Source organism: Calliphora vicina, chromosome 5 (assembly GCF_958450345.1).
Source record: "Calliphora vicina chromosome 5, idCalVici1.1, whole genome shotgun sequence".
NCBI lineage: Eukaryota > Metazoa > Arthropoda > Insecta > Diptera > Calliphoridae > Calliphora > Calliphora vicina.
The window spans coordinates 8058317-8086130 of record NC_088784.1 but is presented as its reverse complement, the minus strand read 5'-3'; the positions used below and the strand labels follow the sequence as shown (position 1 = coordinate 8086130).

The window sequence follows — 27814 nt, the reverse complement described above, 5'->3', positions numbered from 1 at the left end:
TACTTTAAAATAATTTTTTTTTAATATTTTTAGGTAAACAAAATTTAAATATTTTTTTCAAAATTGTTTTTCAAACTTTTTTTTTCGAATTGTAACAAAAAAAATTTTTGTTGAAAAAAAAAATCGGGTAAAAAAATATGTTTCCTGATTTTGACACTGTAGGTCCAACTTACAATGGACTTTGAAATATCTATCATTAGATAACCATATTGTCTATATTAATGATTTAATAAACCAGATATAAATCAAAAATTGGCCAAAAATCGAGGTTGTCGCGGTTTTTTCCTTATATCTCAGCCTTTTGTGGGCTGATTTTGTCGATTTTAAATAGCAACCGTGCCGGATTCCCCATATATTGATGTATGAATCATGTATGTAAGCTATTTGGGTGCTGCAGAAAGTTGATTTCAACATACAGATGGACAGACGGACATGGCTATAACGACTTCGCTATCTATAACGATCCAGAATATATATACTTTGTGGGGTCGCAAATGAAAAATGTAGAAATTACAAACGGAATGACAAACTTATATAAACTCTTGCCACTCATGGTGAAGGCTATACAAATTGTTTAAGAATATGGCGGATAATCGGAAAAAAATAAAAGTAACCGCGAAAACTAAAGAAAATAAGCTGTTTGTGGTGGTGAAATGGAAAAAGGAAGATTAATATCTTATTTATGCTATTTTGGTACTAATTTTATGGATAACTGTTCAATAATTGTAAAACTGTTTTATTTGGAACAGCTGATGCTGTTGTTAAATGTGTTAAAAACAGCTTCAGCTAGTCATGTGCCATTAAGGGTTAATTTCCATTTTTGTGCTGTTATTATAAATACTAGACTTCATGATATATTTCTCTTAATTTTCATCAAAATCGTCCCAAAAATATATAACATTTCGCTATCTTTGCATTAGAAATTCCAAATATTGAAAAATTTGACCTTCACGATTTACGGTTTATCGTTTTCCAATTTAAGTAAAACTTTCAGACTATATTTAAAATTATCTGGACTATAATATTCTGAATAAGTTTTACTTAAAACTCATAACAGTTAGGAAATAGAGCTCATTCGCCAAAAAAATGCCCAAATAATTGGTTTTTCTCGAAAATTTCAAAATTTAAATCGTAGGTACGGAACAACTATAGGAGATATTTTCATAATGTTTCCATATTTTTATTCCCCATTATATTCTCAATAAATTCCAAATGAGATGATAAAAAAATTCTGAAATTTGTTTAATAAAATTTTTAAAAATTTGAAAATGGAGTTTTGAAACCGCCATTAAAAAAAATTAATTTTTTTTGATCATACCTGCGAATAGGTTAACGGTATCCTACGAAGCCAAAAACTCATATACAAGTAAATATATATATAGTAAATATATATAATATATCTTATGTAAAAATGAGCTTTTATTTTAATATTTCTCAAAATATGTTAATTTTGTTCCAAAATTTCTTGTTTAAGTGGCCTGAGACACATTAATGGCCTGGCGAATTTTTAATTACTTTAACATTTTTTAACCAATTTCTGTCTTTTATATCTCATTAGAACGACAATTATGTACACATTTCGATTCTTTTAAATTAAATTGCAAAAGTAATTTTTTAATGGCAAAATTTTTACAAAAACTGAAAACATTACATTGTAAATGTTCTCACGAACTTTAACCCTCGTGCGGCACGCCAATTTTTAACCGAAAATTGTCAACATTTTTTTTATACTAACCTAACACAAAACTACCATTCGTTTTTGAAAAATCGAAAATAAAAAAAAATAAGGTCCACCTTAATGTATATAAGGCTATATATTAGTAAGTTGGACCTATACAATTTTTTTTTATATTTTTTTTTCAATAAAAGTAAAAAAAAAGTTGGAAAAAACTTATTTAAAATAAATTCAAAAACAATTTTGAAAAAAAATTAAAAAATAAAAAACCTAAATATTTAAAATTCAGTTTAAAGTATAATTTGGTGAAGGGTATATAAAATTCGGCACAGCCGAATGAATATAGCTCTCTCTTGTTTTCACCAAAATTTTTTTTTACTAAAAATAGTTTTTAATATTTATCTCAAAGTATACTTTGATGAAGGCTATATAAGATTCGCAGAGTATATCACTCTTAATTGTATTTTAAATATCAGGTTTTTAAGACATATTACAAAATGTGTCACCGACAGATTTTTTCCTCTGAAGTTTTTGTGATCATATTATTTTCGCTCAAAACTTAGCCATTTATAGACCGATTTTCAATCTTACCATTAATTCTAAAGGATATATTATTTTGTAAATTAATTTCTGAACTTAGTTAGTGTCCAGAAGACTTTGGGAATAGATTTCATTATAGCTTATTAAATTTCTATCTTTAATTTTTAATATAGGAGAGGTTAAGAGTTTGACCCAAATTTTTACTGTGCCGAGTAACAGTAGTAACCTATCTTTTAGCTTATATGCTCAATAATCAGATTTTACTACATTTTATTATAACTGTACAAAAAAAATCAAGTAAATTGTATAATCTAAAGCAAAATTTTTAACACTTTAAAAACTGCCTACAATAAATTAATATTACTCATACGCTTCTAAGAAAATTCTGGCATGTTACAGCATTTAAAAATGAAAAATTGCAACCTTTAGTTTCACACTACAAACTGGCACATTTGAAATCCATAGTAAGTGAAGAAATAAATCAGGTCATATTTAGAAATATTTAAATTTTCACTAATATCGAACACACCTTTTTTCAGTTTTTCCAAAGCAATATTTGCATATTTTACAATACATGTAACTTGAAACATGCAATGAAAGGGTTATAAATGGCAAGAAATCAAATTTAAGCAACACCCCTGCTAAAAACCAATCAAATATCCATAACCCCAACACTTGGGTTCATAAATAAAATAAACCACAAATTGTTATAAAAAAACAAGTAGTAGCAAGGAAAAAACCTACAGTTATAACTGACAAGTTTCGTGAAAGAGTAAGTAGAAATGTCCTTTAAATTTAATGGCTTATTATTACAATGATTATTATCTTGACACTCTATCCACAATATGGTAATATATCACTTCCGTTTTTTTTTTTTGGGGGGGGGGGGGGTTTATTCATTGGGTCTGAGGGTTTCTTTCAGTTTATTTATCATTGACTAAAGTTTAAAACGTTTTGTTTGCAAATGAAAGAATTTGCAATCTATGTTTGCTGCATTTTGTTATGACGAGTTTCCGTTTTTATAATAATAATTTCACATTGGCATTGTCCTTTTCTTGAGGATATTTTTTCATTATAGGATATTTGTATTTATGAGAATAATTATTATATTTTTTGTATTTGTAGAATGTTTTTTTTGTATTTCAATTGTTTTAGCAGTTAGAGGAAATTGTTTGTGATGACCTTTGGCTTTTAAAATTTGCATAATATATCTATTTTTTTCCAAGTGTCCTCATATTTCTTGAAATATTATGACAGTATATATTCAAATTCAATGTTATTATAAGCAGGGTCAAGAATAATCATTGCCATGCCTTTAAAATGTTTAGAAAATAAAAAGTTATATTAAAAACTTAAACAATGTTCTACAATTGTTTTAAAAGAGTTAAAGGATTAAATATAAATCGTTTGCCTGATTACGCTTTCTTACTTGTTTCTTAATTATTCTTGTTCGAGTAATATATCTAGTCCAATGATCGGCACTAGGCCTGTGGATCATTTCCAAAAGATCCCCAACGAATACCAACTTCTCTTTTCATTCACTTATAATGTATTTCGTTCTTATTAATTCTTCATAATTTATTCCCTCTCATCCTCTCTCTTCTTCCAGATCTGGCAGTCAAGAGTATTTGGAAAACAAATCCCTCTCCGACGAAGACGAGACCACACCCAAAGGCTGTTGTCGCTGTTGTGCTAAATTCTGTATGCCATGTCGTCGTTTGCGTTGTTCACGCTGCTGTCAACGCAAAAAGTCCACGCCCAAAGATGAGGCCGAACAGCCAGTACTCTCAGCCACCAGTAGTGCCACCACCACACATCTAGAAATCGTCGATGAAAAGCCAGCGACGAAAATCTCATGCTGGCAAAAACTAAATTGTTGTAAAAGTTGTAGGAAAAAACCCCAAGATACGATGGACTCATCGGTATCACTGCAGAAGGAAGAACGCTTCAAAGAAACATCATTTAGACCCATGGGTCCGCCGAAACAAAGTAAATGTGGTTTGTGTTTGAGTAAGATATTTTGTTGTCGTTCCGTTAACAAGATCGATCCAAAGACGGGCGATGAGACGGAGGTAAAGAAATGTTGTTTCTGTATACCTTGTCGCAAGAAGCGTGGCGATGTCCGAGGATCGGCTGTGAGCTCAGTGACGGGAGGTTCTACAGCGGCTTGGGAGGATCCTGAAAGAGGTATAACGGCCACCGATGGGGCTGTTCTGGAGGGACAAGATGTGGAGGCAAAACCGTAAGTTTTACCAAATGTTCTCTAAGAAAATTGTTCAGATTCTGAGAAAATTTTTTATAAGAAAATTGTTCAGATTTTGAGCAATTTTTCTATAAGAAAATTGTTCAGATTTTGAGCAATTTTTCTATAAGAAAATTGTTCAGATTTTGAGCAATTTTTCTATAAGAAAATTGTTCAGATTCTGAGCAATTTTCCTATTAGAAAATTGTTCAGATTCTGAGCAATTTTCCTATTAGAAAATTGTTCAGATTCTGAGCAATTTTCCTATTAGAAAATTGTTCAGATTCTGAGCAATTTTCCTATTAGAAAATTGTTCAGATTCTGAGCAATTTTCCTATTAGAAAATTGTTCAGATTCTGAGCAATTTTCCTATTAGAAAATTGTTCAGATTCTGAGCAATTTTCCTATTAGAAAATTGTTCAGATTCTGAGCAATTTTCCTATTAGAAAATTGTTCAGATTCTGAGCAATTTTTCTATTAGAAAATTGTTCAGATTCTGAGCAATTTTTCTATTAGAAAATTGTTCAGATTCTGAGCAATTTTTCTATTAGAAAATTGTTCAGATTCTGAGCAATTTTTCTATTAGAAAATTGTTCAGATTCTGAGCAATTTTTCTATAAGAAAATTGTTCAGAATCTGACCAAATTTTCTATAAGAAAATTGTTCAGAATCTGACCAAATTTTCTATAAGAAAATTGTTCAGAATCTGACCAAATTTTCTATAAGAAAATTGTTCAGAATCTGACCAAATTTTCTATAAGAAAATTGTTCAGAATCTGACCAAATTTTCTATAAGAAAATTGTTCAGAATCTGACCAAATTTTCTATAAGAAAATTGTTCAGAATCTGACCAAATTTTCTATAAGAAAATTGTTCAGAATCTGACCAAATTTTCTATAAGAAAATTGTTCAGAATCTGACCAAATTTTCTATAAGAAAATTGTTCAGAATCTGACCAAATTTTCTATAAGAAAATTGTTCAGAATCTGACCAAATTTTCTATAAGAAAATTGTTCAGAATCTGACCAAATTTTCTATAAGAAAATTGTTCAGAATCTGACCAAATTTTCTATAAGAAAATTGTTCAGAATCTGACCAAATTTTCTATAAGAAAATTGTTCAGAATCTGACCAAATTTTCTATAAGAAAATTGTTCAGAATCTGACCAAATTTTCTATAAGAAAATTGTTCAGAATCTGACCAAATTTTCTATAAGAAAATTGTTCAGAATCTGACCAAATTTTCTATAAGAAAATTGTTCAGAATCTGACCAAATTTTCTATAAGAAAATTGTTCAGAATCTGACCAAATTTTCTATAAGAAAATTGTTCAGAATCTGACCAAATTTTCTATAAGAAAATTGTTCAGAATCTGACCAAATTTTCTATAAGAAAATTGTTCAGAATCTGACCAAATTTTCTATAAGAAAGTTGTTCAGAATCTGACCAAATTTTCTATAAGAAAGTTGTTCAGAATCTGACCAAATTTTCTATAAGAAAATTGTCAGATTCTGAACAACTTTCTTATAGAAAATTTGGTCAGATTCTGAACAACTTTCTTATAGAAAATGGTTCAGAATCTGACCAATTTTATTAAAAATTTCGAATCTTAAAAATTTTTCGAAAAGGAAATTAAGCAGTTCTTTCCAGAAATATCCGAATAATGTTTCTATTAGAAAACTAATCAGAATCTGTATTTTTTCTATACGACAATTTAACAGAATTTATATTTCGATTCTTTTTCTTGTAACATTAGGGGTTGCTGTAAACGTTTTTGTAACTTTTTACTATGCTGCCGTAAAAAGAAAGTGGAAGTTTCGGACAGTCGTAGGCCCAGTATTAGAGCGCCACCACCAGAGGTAAGAAATGAATTTAAAATGATTTATTTTACTTCATTTTTAAATTTTATTAAAATTTACTATTCCTAGGACAATCGTCGTAAATTACATGCCGATTTAATTGAATATAACTCAAAAATGAAAGGAGCCATACCGGTGATGCCTCTCTGTTTGGCATGGTTTTGTGCTTTATGCAATGTTCTAGTACCGGGATTAGGTAAGATTGAAACCTTCCAAAAATTATAGCAAATTCTAACATTTTTATTTTCAAAAAGGTACTTTACTATCGGGTTTATTTTGTCTTTGTGTGGGCATACCACGTTTCTCACAATACGACAGTGCTAAAGCCCGTATGGGATCTTTCATTATAAATACCATTGTAGCCATAGCTCAATTGTTTTGTGTGCTATTCTGTTTCGTGGGCTGGGGTTGGTCCATATGGTGGGGTACAATAATGTTAAAATGTGCAAGTAAGTTGAATTTTCTTTTCTTTTTTGATGATAAAACATACTAATTTGTTTCTTTATATTTAATAGGAAAACTAAGTAAAATCCGTAAAGTAGAACGCTTAGAAATGGAGGAAGAAAAACGTCAGGCAGCAGCCGCCGAAGCAGCAGCTGCAGCAGCGGCAGCTCCTAAGACTACAGCTCCTCATGTTACACATGAGGCGGAGCCGGCAAAATCTTAAGTAATGTACCAAAAACTAACTTCCATTCTACGCACCGACTTCAAAGGTGTGAGAAAGAAACGCAGTGTGAAATTCCAAAAATGAAAACAACAAATGAAACAACTTCCAACTAGTCAAACATAATTCAAAAAAGATTTCCAAAACTGTCTACCAAAAATTATAGAAATGAATAATTAAAACCACTTCCAAATTAGATAAACTAATTTAAATAACCTTGAAAAGTCTACCAAACTATAAATTTGTTTTCCCATTTTAAAATGAAACAAGTTTTCCATTAGTTAATTATTATAAATAAAACAATCTATCTATACTTTTTTTAGTTAACAAAAAAAGTATTTCGAAAATGAATGACCATTATTTAAACATAAATTAATCATGTATATATACAATTATATGTAGTTAATATTATTAAATAATAAATATGTAATTATTCTATTAACAATTAATTTAGCATAGAAATTATGAAAAGAATTGAAAAAAGTGCACTTATTTTTAAGCTTTAAGCAAAACAGTGAAACAAATTATCTTAATTTTAAATAAAATTTAATTACTATTATGTTTACAATTTACATGTAAAAAATTTCCAAAAAAAAAAACGGTAAATTTATTAAATAAAAACCTAAATACAAAATGACCATATAAATAAATCTTTAGATGTTTTTATTTTAAAATTATTTTGGAAAAGTTTTTAGAAATAAGAAGAATTTGAAAGAAAATATTAAACGTTTTGTTAAAGTATATAAAAACTAAACCATTTCAAATTGTATTTCAGTAATTTCGAATTATACTTCAGAATATTCCAACTATATTTCGGAAACTTCAAATTGAATACCAGAATTTTTTAATTCTATTTCAGAAATTTGTAATTGTATATCAGAATTTTTCTCTTTGTATGGGATATATGACTTAAAAATGCGGGATTAATACTAGATGGAGTAACTGTTGAACTCAGTTTTATGTTTAATAACTTATACCAGTTGACCGCCACGGCTTCAAAGAAACATCATTTAGACCCATGGGTCCGCCGAAACAAAGTAAATGTGGTTTGTGTTTGAGTAAGATATTTTGTTGTCGTTCCGTTAACAAGATCGATCCAAAGACGGGCGATGAGACGGAGGTAAAGAAATGTTGTTTCTGTATACCTTGTCGCAAGAAGCGTGGCGATGTCCGAGGATCGGCTGTGAGCTCAGTGACGGGAGGTTCTACAGCGGCTTGGGAGGATCCTGAAAGAGGTATAACGGCCACCGATGGGGCTGTTCTGGAGGGACAAGATGTGGAGGCAAAACCGTAAGTTTTACCAAATGTTCTCTAAGAAAATTGTTCAGATTCTGAGAAAATTTTTTATAAGAAAATTGTTCAGATTTTGAGCAATTTTTCTATAAGAAAATTGTTCAGATTTTGAGCAATTTTTCTATAAGAAAATTGTTCAGATTTTGAGCAATTTTTCTATAAGAAAATTGTTCAGATTCTGAGCAATTTTCCTATTAGAAAATTGTTCAGATTCTGAGCAATTTTCCTATTAGAAAATTGTTCAGATTCTGAGCAATTTTCCTATTAGAAAATTGTTCAGATTCTGAGCAATTTTCCTATTAGAAAATTGTTCAGATTCTGAGCAATTTTCCTATTAGAAAATTGTTCAGATTCTGAGCAATTTTCCTATTAGAAAATTGTTCAGATTCTGAGCAATTTTCCTATTAGAAAATTGTTCAGATTCTGAGCAATTTTCCTATTAGAAAATTGTTCAGATTCTGAGCAATTTTTCTATTAGAAAATTGTTCAGATTCTGAGCAATTTTTCTATTAGAAAATTGTTCAGATTCTGAGCAATTTTTCTATTAGAAAATTGTTCAGATTCTGAGCAATTTTTCTATTAGAAAATTGTTCAGATTCTGAGCAATTTTTCTATAAGAAAATTGTTCAGAATCTGACCAAATTTTCTATAAGAAAATTGTTCAGAATCTGACCAAATTTTCTATAAGAAAATTGTTCAGAATCTGACCAAATTTTCTATAAGAAAATTGTTCAGAATCTGACCAAATTTTCTATAAGAAAATTGTTCAGAATCTGACCAAATTTTCTATAAGAAAATTGTTCAGAATCTGACCAAATTTTCTATAAGAAAATTGTTCAGAATCTGACCAAATTTTCTATAAGAAAATTGTTCAGAATCTGACCAAATTTTCTATAAGAAAATTGTTCAGAATCTGACCAAATTTTCTATAAGAAAATTGTTCAGAATCTGACCAAATTTTCTATAAGAAAATTGTTCAGAATCTGACCAAATTTTCTATAAGAAAATTGTTCAGAATCTGACCAAATTTTCTATAAGAAAATTGTTCAGAATCTGACCAAATTTTCTATAAGAAAATTGTTCAGAATCTGACCAAATTTTCTATAAGAAAATTGTTCAGAATCTGACCAAATTTTCTATAAGAAAATTGTTCAGAATCTGACCAAATTTTCTATAAGAAAATTGTTCAGAATCTGACCAAATTTTCTATAAGAAAATTGTTCAGAATCTGACCAAATTTTCTATAAGAAAATTGTTCAGAATCTGACCAAATTTTCTATAAGAAAATTGTTCAGAATCTGACCAAATTTTCTATAAGAAAATTGTTCAGAATCTGACCAAATTTTCTATAAGAAAATTGTTCAGAATCTGACCAAATTTTCTATAAGAAAATTGTTCAGAATCTGACCAAATTTTCTATAAGAAAGTTGTTCAGAATCTGACCAAATTTTCTATAAGAAAGTTGTTCAGAATCTGACCAAATTTTCTATAAGAAAATTGTCAGATTCTGAACAACTTTCTTATAGAAAATTTGGTCAGATTCTGAACAACTTTCTTATAGAAAATGGTTCAGAATCTGACCAATTTTATTAAAAATTTCGAATCTTAAAAATTTTTCGAAAAGGAAATTAAGCAGTTCTTTCCAGAAATATCCGAATAATGTTTCTATTAGAAAACTAATCAGAATCTGTATTTTTTCTATACGACAATTTAACAGAATTTATATTTCGATTCTTTTTCTTGTAACATTAGGGGTTGCTGTAAACGTTTTTGTAACTTTTTACTATGCTGCCGTAAAAAGAAAGTGGAAGTTTCGGACAGTCGTAGGCCCAGTATTAGAGCGCCACCACCAGAGGTAAGAAATGAATTTAAAATGATTTATTTTACTTCATTTTTAAATTTTATTAAAATTTACTATTCCTAGGACAATCGTCGTAAATTACATGCCGATTTAATTGAATATAACTCAAAAATGAAAGGAGCCATACCGGTGATGCCTCTCTGTTTGGCATGGTTTTGTGCTTTATGCAATGTTCTAGTACCGGGATTAGGTAAGATTGAAACCTTCCAAAAATTATAGCAAATTCTAACATTTTTATTTTCAAAAAGGTACTTTACTATCGGGTTTATTTTGTCTTTGTGTGGGCATACCACGTTTCTCACAATACGACAGTGCTAAAGCCCGTATGGGATCTTTCATTATAAATACCATTGTAGCCATAGCTCAATTGTTTTGTGTGCTATTCTGTTTCGTGGGCTGGGGTTGGTCCATATGGTGGGGTACAATAATGTTAAAATGTGCAAGTAAGTTGAATTTTCTTTTCTTTTTTGATGATAAAACATACTAATTTGTTTCTTTATATTTAATAGGAAAACTAAGTAAAATCCGTAAAGTAGAACGCTTAGAAATGGAGGAAGAAAAACGTCAGGCAGCAGCCGCCGAAGCAGCAGCTGCAGCAGCGGCAGCTCCTAAGACTACAGCTCCTCATGTTACACATGAGGCGGAGCCGGCAAAATCTTAAGTAATGTACCAAAAACTAACTTCCATTCTACGCACCGACTTCAAAGGTGTGAGAAAGAAACGCAGTGTGAAATTCCAAAAATGAAAACAACAAATGAAACAACTTCCAACTAGTCAAACATAATTCAAAAAAGATTTCCAAAACTGTCTACCAAAAATTATAGAAATGAATAATTAAAACCACTTCCAAATTAGATAAACTAATTTAAATAACCTTGAAAAGTCTACCAAACTATAAATTTGTTTTCCCATTTTAAAATGAAACAAGTTTTCCATTAGTTAATTATTATAAATAAAACAATCTATCTATACTTTTTTTAGTTAACAAAAAAAGTATTTCGAAAATGAATGACCATTATTTAAACATAAATTAATCATGTATATATACAATTATATGTAGTTAATATTATTAAATAATAAATATGTAATTATTCTATTAACAATTAATTTAGCATAGAAATTATGAAAAGAATTGAAAAAAGTGCACTTATTTTTAAGCTTTAAGCAAAACAGTGAAACAAATTATCTTAATTTTAAATAAAATTTAATTACTATTATGTTTACAATTTACATGTAAAAAATTTCCAAAAAAAAAAACGGTAAATTTATTAAATAAAAACCTAAATACAAAATGACCATATAAATAAATCTTTAGATGTTTTTATTTTAAAATTATTTTGGAAAAGTTTTTAGAAATAAGAAGAATTTGAAAGAAAATATTAAACGTTTTGTTAAAGTATATAAAAACTAAACCATTTCAAATTGTATTTCAGTAATTTCGAATTATACTTCAGAATATTCCAACTATATTTCGGAAACTTCAAATTGAATACCAGAATTTTTTAATTCTATTTCAGAAATTTGTAATTGTATATCAGAATTTTTCTCTTTGTATGGGATATATGACTTAAAAATGCGGGATTAATACTAGATGGAGTAACTGTTGAACTCAGTTTTATGTTTAATAACTTATACCAGTTGACCGCCACGGCTTCGCCCAGTAGCATTTACTAATGTTAGTCCTTCAAGTTTCTCCAACCCACATACACCTTCCAGTTCTTATTTATTTGCAAATAAAATATCTAAATTTGTACTGCATAGTTTAGGGAGCTTTTTATTACAGTTGACTGAACTGACAAAAAAAAATTCCGAATTTTACCCCGAATTTTTGGACCATTTCATTAATATATATATAGATATGGTTGATAACATCTATATAAAAAAGTTGTGAATTTTATGACTTTTTAATCAAAAAAGTTTATGAATAGATGACTTTTATATATAAAATTTGACGATTTGATGAATTTTCTATAGATAGGTTGTCGATTTTACGACTTTTCTATAGAAAAGTTGTCGACTTCGACTTATACGATATCTTTCGCTTCGGGTTATAGTAATGGATCCAGTTTTCATTACAAGAAATGATTCGATACAAAAATGATTTTCTTTTATAGCGTTCAAGCATTATTTCCAACATGAAAAATCGTCTTTCAAGGTCTCTCGGCTTGAATTCGTATGGTACTCAATTTCTCTGCTTTTGGATGAACCCAGCTCGTAAACGTTTAGAAATTGCTGTCTGAGTAACCCCAATGAGTTTGCAAGTTCTTGTTGGGTTTTACAACAATCTTCATGTAGTAATGCTTCCAATGCTTGTTCTACACAGATTTTTCGCCGACCTGGGTGATCTTTGTATTTCGTGTCAAAATCACCACTTCTGAACCGCACAAACCGTTTCTCGTACGTTGACCGATGGAACACATTTTCCATAAGATTTGGTGAGTAATCGGTGTGTTTAAGCGGCACTTTTATTACAAATTAAAGAAGTAAAGCAAAACTTCGCTCATATAACGCTTTGTTGGCACACAATTCCACATTTTCGATGCAAAAAAACTTTGTTGTTTACATTAACATGTTCAATAACAATGACAGATATGTATGTACCCTTCAAAATGACATATATGTTATTAAATACAAAAACCGTGTTCAAAAGATATGCGATCTGTTGTGAATCCCGCATTTTTAAGTTATACACCCAATAAGTTTTTAGTAAAAATAGTTAAAATTAATTACTTTCGATTGAATTTAGTTTCACTTAAATCTGATAAGTACTTCTGAAGATTTAGCAATTTAATTAAAGTAAAAAAATAATACAACCAAATTCCAAAAGTCTGGTAGCACTGGTAAAATATTTTTCCACAACAGGTAGCTTTAATCAAAACCTTTTGTTCTAATCAAGTTACACTTAAATCACTTAAGTATTTCCAGAATTATAGCAATTTAAAATAAAATTGTTATTATATAATCAATTTACACAGTCTGGCAACATGGACAAACTAATTTTTCACCATAAACAACTAGCTATAATTACAACCTTTCGATTGACAGTAGTTTCATTCAAATCGCTTAAGTACTTTTAGAGTTATAGCAATTTAAGGAAATCCAGTAATTTATAAAAATTTTAAAACACGACAACCCTATACCAACATAACAACAGCGCCATCTATTGGTTGGGTACATTCAGTTTTGGCAAATGAAAAAAATTATGTACATCAGAGACATATTTTTAAAACGTTATAACTCAGAAACTACTGGACTGATTGACATAAATTTTGTATGGACTTGAAGAGAACATATTCAAGATGTTAAAAATTTATTTTTCCAGAGTTGCCGGATTGTTGATTTTATTAGAGAGTGAAGAATATGTAAGATTACTTTTAATTCCTGTTTAGTGTTGATTTAAGATTTTAAAATTATGGTTTATGAAGACAGGAGTTTGCAGACCTATTCTTAAAATTTAGTTTTCCAGAGTTGCCAAAGGGTTTGCATAATGGGATTTGGTAAAGTTGCCGTATGTGTGAAACAACAGCTATGATTAAACATCATTGAACTTTATAATGCAAACAATAACGTTTTTTTTAGCTTCAAAAGTGTCGAATTTTATACCAACAAAGCGTCTTAAGCGGGTAGTTTTGCTTTACTTCTTTAATTTGGCAAAAAGTGCCGCTGAAGCACACCAATTACATGTTCCATACTTTATTCGGTTCAGAAGTCGTGATTTTGAAAAGAAAGATTAATATCAGGCAAACCGAAAAAGTTGAAGACCATGAATAGGAATCATTACTCCATGAATATTGTTGTTAAACTCAACAAGCAATTGTAAAATCATTGGGAGCTACTCAAGCAGCATCTTTTGTTAAACAGTAGTTTTTTCATTTGACCAGTTTCAAGTTCGGAACTTTAGTATAAAATAATTACTTTTTTAGCTGGGGGTAAGATTTAATACATAGCTTTTTTCTCCTTTGAATATAACACATCGCTTTCTAAATCATTTGAACTTCTGGGATTTCAGATTTTTGTTAATTAATCTCAAAAGTATATTTTACTTATCAAGAAGTGTTGTGGTAAAAATGTGATACAAATTAATTCATGTGTATCAAAATGTATGTACGTTTAAATAATGGTCATAATACAAATTTTAATTTATCAAAGTTTTATACAGCCAAATTGATGTTTAATCATAGCTGCAACTTTAACAAATCAATTTATTCAAACCATTTGGCAACTCTGGAAAACTAAATTTTAAGAATAAGTCTACAACCTCCTGTCTTCATAAACCATAATTTTAAAATCTTAAATCAACACTAAATATATAGGAATCAAAAGTAATCTTACATATTTATCACTCTCTAATAAAATCAACAATCTGGCAACTCTGGCAAAATAAATTTTTAACATCTTGAATATGTTCTCTACAAGTCTATACAAAATTTATGTCAATCAGCCAAGTAGTTTCTGAGTTATAACGTTTTGAAAATATGTCTCTCATGTACATAATTTTTCATTTGCTAAAACTGAATATACCCAGCCAATAGATGGCGCTGTTGTTATATTGTTACAGGGTTGTCGTGTTTTGAAATTTTTGTAAATTACCGGGTTTTCTTTAAATAGCTATAACTCTAAAAGTACTTAAGCGATTTGAATGAAACTACTGTCAATCGAAAGGTTGTAATTATAGCTAGTTGTTTATGGTGAAAAATTAGTTTGCCCGTGTTGCCAGACTGTGTAAATTGATTATATAATAACAATTTTTTTTTAAATTGCTATAATTCTGGAAATACTTAAGTGATTTAAGTGCAACTAGATTAGAACGAAAGGTTTTGATTAAAGCTACCGGTTTTTGAAAACTATTTTAGCGGTGCTACCAGACTTTTGGAATTTGGTAGTATTATTTTTTACTTTAATTAAATTGCTAAATCTTTAGAAGTACTTATCAGATTTAAGTGAAACTAAATTCAATCGAAAGTGGTTAATTTTAGCTACCTGTCGTATATATTTTTACTAAAAATTTTTTGGGTGTATTACTTAAAAATGCGGGATTCACAACAGATAGCATATCTTTTGAACACAGTTTTTATCTTTAATAACATATATGTCATTTTGAAGGGTACATATCTGTCATTGTTATTGAACATTATTTTGTAAACAAACAAGTTCTTTTTGCATCGAAAATGTGGAATTTTGTGCCAGCAAAGCGTCACAAAGCGAAGTTTTACTTTACTTCTTTAATTTGAAGAACACCGATTGCTTACCAAAGCTTATGGAGAATGTGTTCCATCGGTCAGCGTACGAGAAACAGTTTGTGCGGTTCAGAAGTAATGATTTTGATACGAAATTTGACACGAAAGACCAAGCATTATAGGCATTACTACATGAAGATTGTTGCAAAACTCAACAAGAGCTTGCAAATTCATTGAGAGCTAGTCAGGCAGCAATTTTAAAACGTTAACGAACAGGATTTATCCAAAAGCAGGGAAATTGAGTACCATACGAATTGATGCCGAGAGACCTTGAAAAACAATTTTGCATGTCGGAAATGATGCTTGAACGCTATAAAGAAAATTATTTTTGTACCGAATCATTTCTTGTAATGAAAAATGGATCCATTATATATAACCCGAAGCGTAAGAGATTGTATGTGACGCCCGGTCAATCAGTCAAAGCCAAATATCCATGGCGCTAAGGTAATGCTCTGTATTTGGTGAGACCAAAAGGATCCTATCTATTATGAGCTGCTGACATCTGACCAGGCTATCACAGGGAACCTGTACCGAACGCAACTGATTCGTTTGATGCGAGCATTGACCCGTCTTATAGTCCAGACCTTGCTGGGAAAGTATCCGAAATTGACTTGATTCGTTCTTGGCCTCAAAAGATGAGCAGTTCTTTTGACTCGGAATCCATACATATGTTACCAGAAAGGTGAGTTTCAAAATAAAATCTAAAAATTTGCAATAATCACATAAATACAAAATGAAATTTCTGAAATACAAACAGAAAATTCGAAAGTGGAAAGTTCTGAAACACAATTGGAAAATTCTAAAATATATTTGGAAGTTTCTGAAATACAAATGGAAACTTCTGAGATATATAATTCAATTCGAAATGACATCGATGAATTTCAGTACAGTGGAGCTTGTTTCGAAAAGCAAATAATTCGAAATTACACAAAATTCCTCCAGCTTTAATATACCCTTCACCAAAACATTACGCCAAAATTTGTTCACAAAGTTTTTTTAACCAATAATTTTTTTTGTTCCACCTCAAATAGATTTTACCAAAATATTTGTTCTTTTGTTTTTTACACATTTTAAAGCTTATCAAATTTTTGTATAATCAATTTGTATTAAAATGATAGTGTACAAAATAATCTGTGCAATCATCGCAAATAGAGAACTTAAATCTACATTAAACATGCCACAGATATTGATATTATGCCGCAACAGCAAGCGACCTAGACAAACACTTTCGACCTGCAAATAAATACAATTTATTACAAGATTTCTCCATATGCTACAAACAAACCTCTTGATTTTTTTGACCAGTACTAAATTCCAATAAAATTCTCTGCGTTTCTCGGGAAGTCTCGTACACCCGATCACATATTAAGAAATACAAATACATATCAATACATAAAAGGATCATAGCACTGCAAGTCAGTAAATACTGATAGATAAAGATTTCATAGTTTATTAAATTCATAAATATGATGATGCCATATCCAAATATAGAAATTGTCAGCAATAGACACAAAAGTATGGTGAATATGGCTGGACCATAGATGACATTCACCTGTTGCAATAACATCGTTAGTTGAAAGTATATGCTGGCCAAACATGGTTCCACACGTTTACTATGCAGCTGATTATTAAGCTTTGAAAATAAGTTATTCAAATAACACAATATAAAGCCATGGTGTAGCATAATATAATGCTGCATATCCATTAAATAACTTTGCAAATAGACATCCATTAAACTCCAAAAATCTCCCTTTATCAATGCAGGCACTAGGCTAATTGTAGTACCCAAAATATTTGCACTTACCAAGATAATATTAAGAGTTAAGACATTTTTAATATTTTTATCAACTGAAGTATCGGGTAATTTGTCAAAATATTCTGTCTGCAATACCAGCAATATTTTCAGCCACTTCTTTAAAGCCTTATCTCCTTTGATACGCAACATTATGACCACAACAAATAACAGCGAGCGCGAAGCATGTGTGGCAATAAAAGCGAACGATATGACAGGACTGTCATTGTCAAAACTGCCAAGATCAAAACTGTCCATAAGATAACATATCATAACGAATGCATAAAGAAGATTTTTGAAATACACAAAGATTTTCACTGAAGTATATGATTTCACCAGACGTCTATCGATATCAATGTAAATCGTGGTGAAGCCCACAAATATGCCATGGCAAAGAGCTAAACGTAACAGCCAATTACTGCAGCATGTCATGACGAATGTTAAATTTCAACTGAGTCTAATAAATAGAACTTAAATATTTATTAATGAGTATTAAATGGTTTATTAATTTGATGTTTATCGGTAACACATAGAAAACAATTAAGCACCATGTTTAGCAAAGGTTGTATAATATAGACATTCGTTGCATTTCGAAGAAGGGTAGTTTGTAAATTACACAGAAAACTTTATTTATGAGAAATTACGAGTCTTTCCAAATGATTTATGTATGTCATTACTTAAACACTGTAAATACAAAATTGCAACTCTTTCAGAAATTATATACCACCACAACATTGGAAAAACAATAATACAACTCTAAATCAGAAATCGCTTAAAAAGACGTCAGATAATTGAAATCCGGGGGAATGAATTGTGCCTGCTTCCTACACAATTGTACTACAGCAGTTTTTGTTTAAACCTGCGATGTAAACATATTTATACCCTACACCACCATAGTGGCAGCATCATGCACCGATATTGCCCATTTTCAAACCTTATAAACAGAGAGCATTTGTGAAAAACTTCAGACAGCTATGTAGCTCCTTTCATTCAGACAGACGGAAGGACCCGTTTGTGGGGAAGTATACTTTTGTCGGTTTGCGAAGAATATTTCGATGTGTTACAAACGGAATGACAAACCTTTTTTGATGGTGAGTATAAAAGTATTGAAAATTTCAAACAAATATTGAAAATTTAGAAGAAATTATTAGTTTACAGTAGCAGGAATATTTCAAAAATATTTAGAAAAAATTTTGAAAATTAAAAAAAAAAATATTGAAAATTTAGAAGAAATCATTAGAAAATCTAAAATATTGAAAATTTAAAAAAATATTTAGCATTTTCAAAAATAAATATTGAAAATTTAAGAAACTATTAAAAATGTAAAACTAAAATATTGAAAATTAAGAAGAAATCATTAGTTTTACAGAAATAAAAAAAGTATTTTAAAATTTACAGTAGCAGGAATATTTCAAAAATATTTAGAAACAATTTTGAAAATTAAAAAAAAAAATATATAAATCATTAGAAAATCTAAAATATTGAAAATTTAAAAAAATATTAAGCATTTTCAAAAAAAAAATATTGAAAATTTAAGAAACTATTGAAAATGTAAAACTAAAATATTGAAAATTAAGAAGAAATCATTAGTTTTACAGAAATAAAAAAAATAATTTTCAATATTATTTAAAAATTTTATTAAAAAAATTGAAAATTAAAAAAAAAAAAAATTTAATTGTCAAAATTATTTAAAAATTTTTTAAAAAAAATATTGAAAATTTAAAAAAAAAAAATTTAATTTTCAAAATTATTTAAAATTTTTTTTTTTTTAAAAAATATTGGAAGTATAGATTAACTTTTTTTGAAAACGAAATACGAGGATGGGTCAATAAGTCCGGGCTTTTAACACTGCTCCTGTCAACAGGCATCAGTCAGCTGACTATTGACAGCCATTGATAGCAGACTACAGCGTGACTTGAACAGAAATTGGATAAAAGTGAATTTCGTCTGCTCAGTAATTATTATTTTTTGCTGAAAAAAACATCATTCAAATAAATTATAAGCTTGATAAATACTACACGGATATATGCCGAACATTCTGGACGCCCAGTTAAGGTCTCTACACCCGAAACAATTGAAAAAAAAACGCGATACGATGTTGGCCGATCAGATGATGAAAGATTGTGGATGCAATAGGCACCTCACATGGCTCAGTGGTTTCTTTTTTGAATGATCACCTATGAGTATGGGTATGAGAAAGCTTTCCCCAAGATGGCTGCTCACATTCGGACTAGGCGGAAATGTTTCCCGATTTTCGCCATACTTTACAGTATAATTTCAGAGTATGTACTTAGAAATATTTTGTGATACACTTTATCAGGATTGCCGCATAATCAATATATGTATCTATTTGTATTTCAAAAATTGTTTGAAAAAAAATATTGAAAATTAATAAATAAATAAATATTGAAAATTTAGAAGAAATTATTAGTTTTACATAAAAAATATTATTTAAAAAATAGTTTGACAAAATATTGAAAATTAAAAAAAATATATTGAATATTTTCAAAAAATATTGAAAATTTAAAGGAAATCATTAGTTTTACAGTTGAAAACAAATATTTTTGGAAAAAAATTTTGAAAATTTAATAAAATTTAAAAAAAAAATCAAAATTTTTAAAAATATTAAAAAAAAAGTAAAAATTTAAAAGAAAAATATTTTAGATTTTTTAAAAAAAAATATTGAAAATTTAATAAAATTTTTTAAAAAAAAATTTCAAAAATATTATAAAAATTAAAACTTTAAAAGAAAAATATTGAAAGTTCAGATTTTTAAAAAAAAAAATATTGAAAATTTAATAAAACTTTTAAAAAAATTTCAAAAATATTAAAAAAAATAAAAATTTAAAAGAAAAATATTGAAAGTTTAGATTATAAATTTTTTTGTTCGACATATCTTATTTTTTGGAAGGGATACAAAAATAAGAGAAACGTTGGACACAGTAGTGTAAAGGAGACTATTTTGAAAAATTAAAAGAATTTTTTTTTAAAAAACCTGTGTATCATTCAAAAACTCACGGACTTATTGAAATTTAAAAAGAAAATCGTTATTGCTCATATACACAGATTAAAACAACACTTTATTAAATATGCTCTAATAAAACGGATTTAACATTTTAATTTTATTACAGGAAAAAAATATTAATTGGTTTGTCATTTCAGATATCGGCCAGTTTGTAAATCGATTTGCACTAATATAAAAATGTATGACAAAACTTCCGCCAATACTTGAAATAAAAGACTTAAATTAACTTCAAACATTCCCTTAACACTGACAGTAATTTGCACTAAAGTGCGATTCAAAGAAAATTGCTCAAGCTGTAATGAAAAAAGAAATAAAAATATTAAAAATTCCTAAGTAAGACTGACTAACTAACCTCTTTGTTATGTTCACCAGCCGTAAATTTCAGCACTATCAGTTGGATTTTCCCATTCAGATGCCAAACCTGGTTACATATCATATGATACACGCACATGTGAATTATAAACAAAATATATAAATTAATGGTGATCACAAATTGTATGGGACTATTGAAAAATCCATTCGCTACTATAACGACTAAAGAATAGAACATTGTGGAAACTGTCATAAAAAAGTTTAGATGCAAGCAAAACGTTATGATACCATAAATCTCATTGATTTGTTTCAAAAGCTGACAAAGACGGAAATAAGTCACGATGAAATTATTCATGGATTCAGGTACATTTTGTAGTTGATAATTGATGATAGAAAAACTTTCATAGATATAGCATAATATGGCAGCATGATGTAACATTATCACATTTTTTAGACTTATAAGGCTGCTCATAAAATATATTTCCATTATCAGATACAATGGCGAGGTTGTTATTACTAAACCTACATATACCATGAGATTAATGATATGCAGGATAAACAGGGACATATTGAAAATCCACCACTTTCTTAGTCTAGTATCCTTGGGAGAATTGTTATAACTAAAGGAATTTTCCAAATGAAATGACAACATTTTCTTAAGCCATCTTTCTAATGCCAAATCTCTTTTGTGGCGCATTGTAATGACCACCATGGACAATATTATGCGCAAAACAGCAGTAAAAGTTAAGGAAAAATACATAATTAAATTGCCACCACTTAAATGACTTAGGAACAAATTTAAATAAATTGAATTTAAATTTAAAACTATGTTTAGTAAATTGATTATGTTTACAAAGATTTTCACAAATTTATCGGTTTTTAAACGGATATTTTTAAAGTCAATAACGATTGCGGTATAACCCAATAGGATACACTGCCATTGAGCGAATTGCAAGAACCAGTATTTCCAGCGATTCATGGTGATTGGTAAAAGTGTACTAACGATTAAAGAGAGTTACACGAAATGCTAAAAGTTTCAGATAAACATCTTTTAATATTGATTAGTTGTTAAGTATGTACGTGTATAGTTTGTTTAAGCATAATATATTAACATAATTGGAACGTTTTTCATTTAAATATATAGGGGATTTCACGTCAAGTGAACCAACTTTTAAAATCGATGTCTTCGGGATGAAATTTACACCAAGGTTAGACCTATTAAATAGTAATTCACACACAATTTTTCAACAAGATCGGTCCAGAATTCTCTGAGTTAGAGGGGGTCAAAATTTGACATTTTGGCCAAACATGTGATTTTTCTCATCAATGTTACTTATTACCTATTGTTCTTAGCAAAATGTGTTCCAAATAGTTTAGATAGCTATTTCTTCATTCTTTCGAAAAAAAATATTAAAAAAAAATAAAAAAAATTTTAATATTTTTTTTCCGAAATCAAAAACTTTTTTAAATTTTTTTTTAAAATGGGCCTTTTTTTTCTTAAAATAAAGCTTATATATTTTCCTTGAAGACCTATTTGGTCGCTTAGTGGGATGCAAGTTTGATATCTATCAAAAAAATGTTTTGTAACTCAAAACATGAAATTTTTGACTTTTTTTGCAAAATCAAAAACTTTGTTTTGAAAATGGTGTCTGAATTACTATTCAATAGGTCTAACCTTGGTGTAAATTTCATCCCGATCGGAAGTCATCGATTTTAAAAGTTGGCTCACTTGACGTGAAATCCCCCATATACAAGATGTAATATATACATTAGGATGGCCCTGAATAAACAAAAGTTTGATTTTGGCCAGTCTCACCCCGACAGTATGGTGAACATTAGTAAAAAAAACATCCTGAAAAATTTTAGATAAATCAGTTGAGATTAAGACCTCTGAAGTTTTGAGATGCATCTACAAGAAGAAAAAAATTCAATTTTTTCAGTTTTTGTAAAATTTTTGACATTTATAAATTACTTTAGCATTTTAATATAAAAGAATCGATATGTGTACGTAATTCTAGTTGTAATGAGATATAAAAGACAAAAATAGGTTAGAAAAATTTTAAAGTTATTAAAAATTCCCCAAGCCATTAACATGTCTCAGGCCACTAGAACAAGAAATGTAGGAACAAAATTAAAAAAAATTTGAGAAATATTCATATAAAAGCTAATTTTTACTTAAAATATATCCACGCTTGTATATGAATTTTTGGCTTCATAAAATACCGTTAATCTTTTCGCATTTCTCCATTTTCAAATTTTTAAAAATTTTGTTAAACTAATTTCAGAATTTTTTTTATCATCACATTGGGATTTATTGACAACATAATATAGAATAAAAATATGAAAAAATTATGACAATACCTCCTATAGTTTTTTCGTACCTGCGATTTAGATTTTGCAATTTTCGAAAAAAAAAAAAAAATAATTATTTGGCCATATTTTGAAAATGAATTTTAAGTAGAACCTATTCAGAACATTATAGTCCAGATAATTCTAAATATACTCTGAAAGTTTTACTAAAGGTGGAAAACGTTAACCCTTAAATCGTGAAGGTCAAAGGTCAAATTTGGAATTTCTAATGGAAAGATGGCGAAATGTTATATATTTTTAGGTCGATTTTGATGAAACTTATGAAAAATATAACATGAAGTCTAGTATTCTAAAGAAGAAAATTGAGGCAAAAAGAATTATCAGCAGTTTTATGATCTGGAGCACAGAGTTTCTATGTATTATTATTCAGGCGGTCGTAGAAGTACTGGATCTGAGCTGCGATGAATTTTATATATATAAATCTTCAATTCAGCGAATTAGTGCACATATGAGAAAATCCAGGCCTGAAACTATTAAATCTGAGTTCAAGAACAACGTGCCTAACATTGGCTTAGAGGTGAGAAGCCGAGAAAACGAGCGGATGCCAATTACATATAGCGACAAGCAACAACTTCTTGCTGTTCCAAAACTTCATCTGGAAAAATTCATTAAATAGAACAAACATTCTACTGTGATTTGATTGATAAGGTGCAAATAATCTGTTGTGATACAACATTAACGAACACTAGCCGCTTTAATGGAGCTTGTGCTGTCTTGGAAGAAAGTTTAGAGATAGACTTGGTGCTTTTCGCTTGCCGGCATCGTGTTTACGAATTTGTTCTTAGAACTGTATATGAAGCCAAGATTAAGCAATTAATCGCATCTCCAGAAATACCACTCTTTAACATGATCACAGACAATTGGAAAAACATAGATTCAAATAAGATTGAACCATGAATCGGTTTTGTTAAAAAGCACATTTCTGATGCAACGATTTTATCTCTCTTAAAGTAGTATTATAAATCAGTACAGGGTTTTTTTATATTAAAACAAGCTGTGCCGAATCTTATATACCCTTCACCAAATTATACTTCAAAATACAAATTTTAAATATTTTTAGGTAAACAAAATTTATTTTTTTTGGAAAAAAAATGGTTCGAATTACATATTTTATTTTTTTAAATTTAAAAAAAATTTTGGTTTTTTAAAGTTTTTTTGGTGAAATAAAAATTCGGGTTAAAAAATACTTTTTCCGATTTTGACCCATTGTAGGTCCAACTTACTATGGTCTTATACTTCGTTGCAAAGGTCTTTGAAATATCCATCATTAGATATCCATATTATCTATATTAATGACTTAGTAATCCAGATATAGATTAAAAATCGAGGTTGTCCTGGTTTTTTCCTCATATCTCAGCCATTTGTGGACCGATTTTGTTGATTTAAAGTAGGAAAATTCTCGAAAGCATGTCTGACAGAATTATTGAAGATTTGGATCCAGAAGATATCTGGGGTCTTCAGAAAATTGATTTCAACAGACAGACGGACATGGCTTAATCGACTCCGATATCTATAAGGATCCAGAATATATATACTTTATAAGGTCGGAAAATTATATTGTGGAAATTACAAACGGAATGACAAACTTATATATACCCTTCTCATGAAGGTGAAGGGTATAAAAAAACTGTTATACACAAACGTTTCTATAGAACAAAATGTTATACAACAAATTTTCTATTGAAAATACAGTTGTACACGCATTTTTCATAAAAAAAACCGTTATACACCATTTTTTTCTTTAGATAAAACTGTTTCTACAGAAAAAAACTGTTATAATAGTTTGTGAGTATCAAATTATAGAAGGGAGTTCCACGGTTTTCCACTACAAAAAACTGTTATACAAAAGAGAAAAAACTGTTATATAATCATTTTTCTATAGATTTATCCCCAAGTGAGTTTTTCTTGTTTCCAACTTGAAGAAATGGCTCGACGGAAAGCAATTTGACTCTAAGGATGAAATAATCTCACAAAAAAATCTTTTTTGTTGGAAGGGGAAAAAGAATTGGATAAACGATGGACGAGAGTTCAAAGGGGACTATGCTGAAAAATAAAATGATTAATTATCCAAAAATCTGTGTTTCATTCAAAAATTCACGAACTTTTTGGCCCGTCCTCGTATATTAATATCGGTCCATAATTAGTTATAGCACCATTATAGTGGGCCTTATCCCAAAAAAATAATTTAAATATCTTTAAATTCTTAATAATGACGTTTATTATTATAAATGTACATTGTACACAGCTGTAACAGGTGTAGGGTATCATATGGTCGGTATTATCCGACTATTATTTGTTTTAATTTTTTTCTTTTAAATTTATCTGTTCTTCTCTTCTATGTACTCATTCTACGTCTTCCCATTTCTATATCGATTTGTAATAATATAATAATATATTTCAAAATTAGTGCCAATATTTCAAATAAAAGACTTAAATTAAAGTTAGACGTTCCTCTAACACTAACGATGTTTTGAATTAAGGCACGATTCAAACAAAATTTTTCAATCTGCAATAAAAAGTAAAAGAGATAAATAAAAAAAAATCTTATTCAAAATAAAAACTAACCTCTTTATCGTTTTCACCTCCCTTTAACTGATACAATATCATCTGGGTTTTCCAATTCTGATGCCAAATATGATCACATAGAATATAGTAAACACACATGTGAATTATGAAGAAAAAATACAAATTAAAGGTGACCGTAAACATTAGGCTGTTTCGAAAGAATCCTTTTGTGGTTATTACAATTAATGAGAAGAAAGAACATTAGGGAAACTGTCATAAGAAAGTTGAGCTGTAAGCCAAATGTTATGGGTCTATATATAACATTTATTTGTTTCAAAAGTTGGCAAAGACTGAAATAAGTTATACTTAAATTACCAAAAGTTTTATCTCCTACATGTTGTAAATGATAATTAATCATAGAAAAACATTCAGTTATATAGCATAATATGGCGGCATGATGCAACATTATTAAATGTTGCATGCCGGTAATGCTGCAAATAAAATAAAGCTCTATTACCAAATAGAAAGGTCTAATATTTATTATTGCTGCCATATAAACCATTAAATTAATGCTATGCAATATAAACAATAAAGTATTGAATATCCACAACTTCCTTAGACTAGTATCCTTGGGAGTATTGCTATTATATTTAATAAAATGTTTAAAATATAATGACAACATGTTCTTTAGCCATTTTTTTAAGTTTTTGTCTCTTGTAGGCTTTTTTATAATGACCGCCATTGACAGTATTACTCTTAACATGGCAGTAAAAGTGTAGGAAAAGAATGTTATTAAATCACCACCGGCTACATTACGCAGCGAAAAATTCAAATATATTGAATTTAAATTGAACATTACATTCATCACATTAATGATGATTACATAGATTTTAACAAATTTATAGGTTTTTAAACGGCCATTTTTAAAATCAATAACGATTGTGGTGTAGCCCCAAAGTATGCACTGCCATTGAGCGAATTGTAATAACCAGTATTTCCAACGTTTCATGGTGATTGGTAAAAGTGTACTAACAATAAAAGAGAGTTAAAGAAAATGCTAAACTCTTAAGATAAATATCTTTTAATATTAATTAATTATTAAGTACATGGTTTGTTGATATAATAATAGGCTTAATTTATTTAATAATTACACAGGACGAAACATTTTGAAGAACAAAACATTCATTTGAGGCTATCAGCGCAAAAGTGGTGTTAAAATGGAAAATTTGTGGTTAAAATTGAAAATTGTGATATTTCGAGAGCTTATATTTTTTGTTAAATCTGTTAAAAGTAGAAATATTAAAATGGAACCATCAACTTCAGGTATTTGAGAACATAAATAAATAATTTTTGTTTAGATAAATGTTTTGAAAATATTTTTTAAGATTTTTTTTAAAGTTCTCCATTATTGGGGTTTTTTCGATATATAGATTGAGTTTAAAAAAGTTCAGGGCGAGATTGGATAAATTCCATTAAATGCTCTTAAAATATGAACTTTCAGCTTATATATACAGAAAAAAATCGTGCGGGTTTATTGAGGTTTTTTACTTATTTAAGTTATAGTGAAAGAACTCCTCTTGCTAAAAAACATATTCTGATACAAAACAGGTTAAACAATTTTTTTTAAATTTTTTTTAAAGTTGTGTTTTTATGTATTTATGATTGTTCATTTCAAAAATTTATAATATTGTCTTTTGTGGATTTTTTTTAAAAAAATTTGTACATTTATAAAATTTTGTGATAAACAAAAATTGGATTTTAAATTAAATTTATGCTAATGTAAATACATATAATAAATTAATGTTTTGAATTTTTTAATAGCATATTAAGTATGCTTTTATTTCCAATTTAATTCATTAATTTATCGCTTTCCATTCCAAAGTTACAGCATAAATTGTGAACTAAGGTTTTTTTTCAAAAAAAAAAAAAAAATGCGCTTAACGGGTTAAATTTTTTTTTACTTTTTTTATTTTAAATGCTGTGTTTTTATATATTTATGATTATTCATTACGAAAAATAATATTCTCTTTTATGACTTTTTTGAAAAAATTTGTAAATTTATACAATTTTGTGTAAAACAAAAATTGGATTTTAAATTAAATTTATACTAATATAAATACATACAATAAATTTATATTTTGAATTTTTTAATAGCACATTAAGTACGCTTTAATTTCCAATTTTATTCAATAATTTATCGCTTTCCATTCCAAAGTTACAGCATAAATTGTGAGAAAAGGTATTTTTTCCAAAAAACAATAATGCGCTTAAAGGGTTAAAAAAAAATAACCTTTTTCTAAAATGCTGTGTTTTTATGTGCTTATAATAACTCATCAATAAAAAAATATAATATTTTAAAACTACGGCTTCTATGAATCTATGAACCCACTGTGCGACGCTGTTGTGGACTTCAAAACATAAACTGTTAAATTTTATTTTT

The 27814-nt window shown here is 28.6% G+C and overlaps 2 protein-coding genes across 2 annotated transcripts in view; one reads left to right on the top strand and one right to left on the bottom strand.

Moving 5' to 3' along the window:
* Window positions 1–11163, top strand: part of stum (stumble) — a 33739-nt gene extending 22576 nt beyond the window's left edge. Inside the window, exons 5-14 of the mRNA XM_065510951.1 lie at window positions 3825–4457; window positions 6213–6315; window positions 6385–6511; window positions 6570–6764; window positions 6831–6977; window positions 7960–8269; window positions 10025–10127; window positions 10197–10323; window positions 10382–10576; window positions 10643–11163. Of these exons, the coding sequence (XP_065367023.1) occupies window positions 3825–4457; window positions 6213–6315; window positions 6385–6511; window positions 6570–6764; window positions 6831–6977; window positions 7960–8269; window positions 10025–10127; window positions 10197–10323; window positions 10382–10576; window positions 10643–10794 (2092 nt within the window). The 3' untranslated portion in view covers window positions 10795–11163. The remainder of the gene's footprint in view (window positions 1–3824; window positions 4458–6212; window positions 6316–6384; window positions 6512–6569; window positions 6765–6830; window positions 6978–7959; window positions 8270–10024; window positions 10128–10196; window positions 10324–10381; window positions 10577–10642) is intronic.
* A 5287-nt stretch (window positions 11164–16450) lies between these two features.
* On the bottom strand, window positions 16451–17594 carry LOC135959852 (putative gustatory receptor 22b). The gene is made up of 2 exons (XM_065510947.1): window positions 16656–17594; window positions 16451–16603 (listed from the first exon to the last, which is right to left on the bottom strand). The coding sequence occupies exons 1-2, from the start codon at window positions 17592–17594 to the stop codon at window positions 16451–16453; spliced, it is 1092 nt and encodes a 363-aa protein (XP_065367019.1).
* Window positions 17595–27814: the final 10220 nt, after the last annotated feature.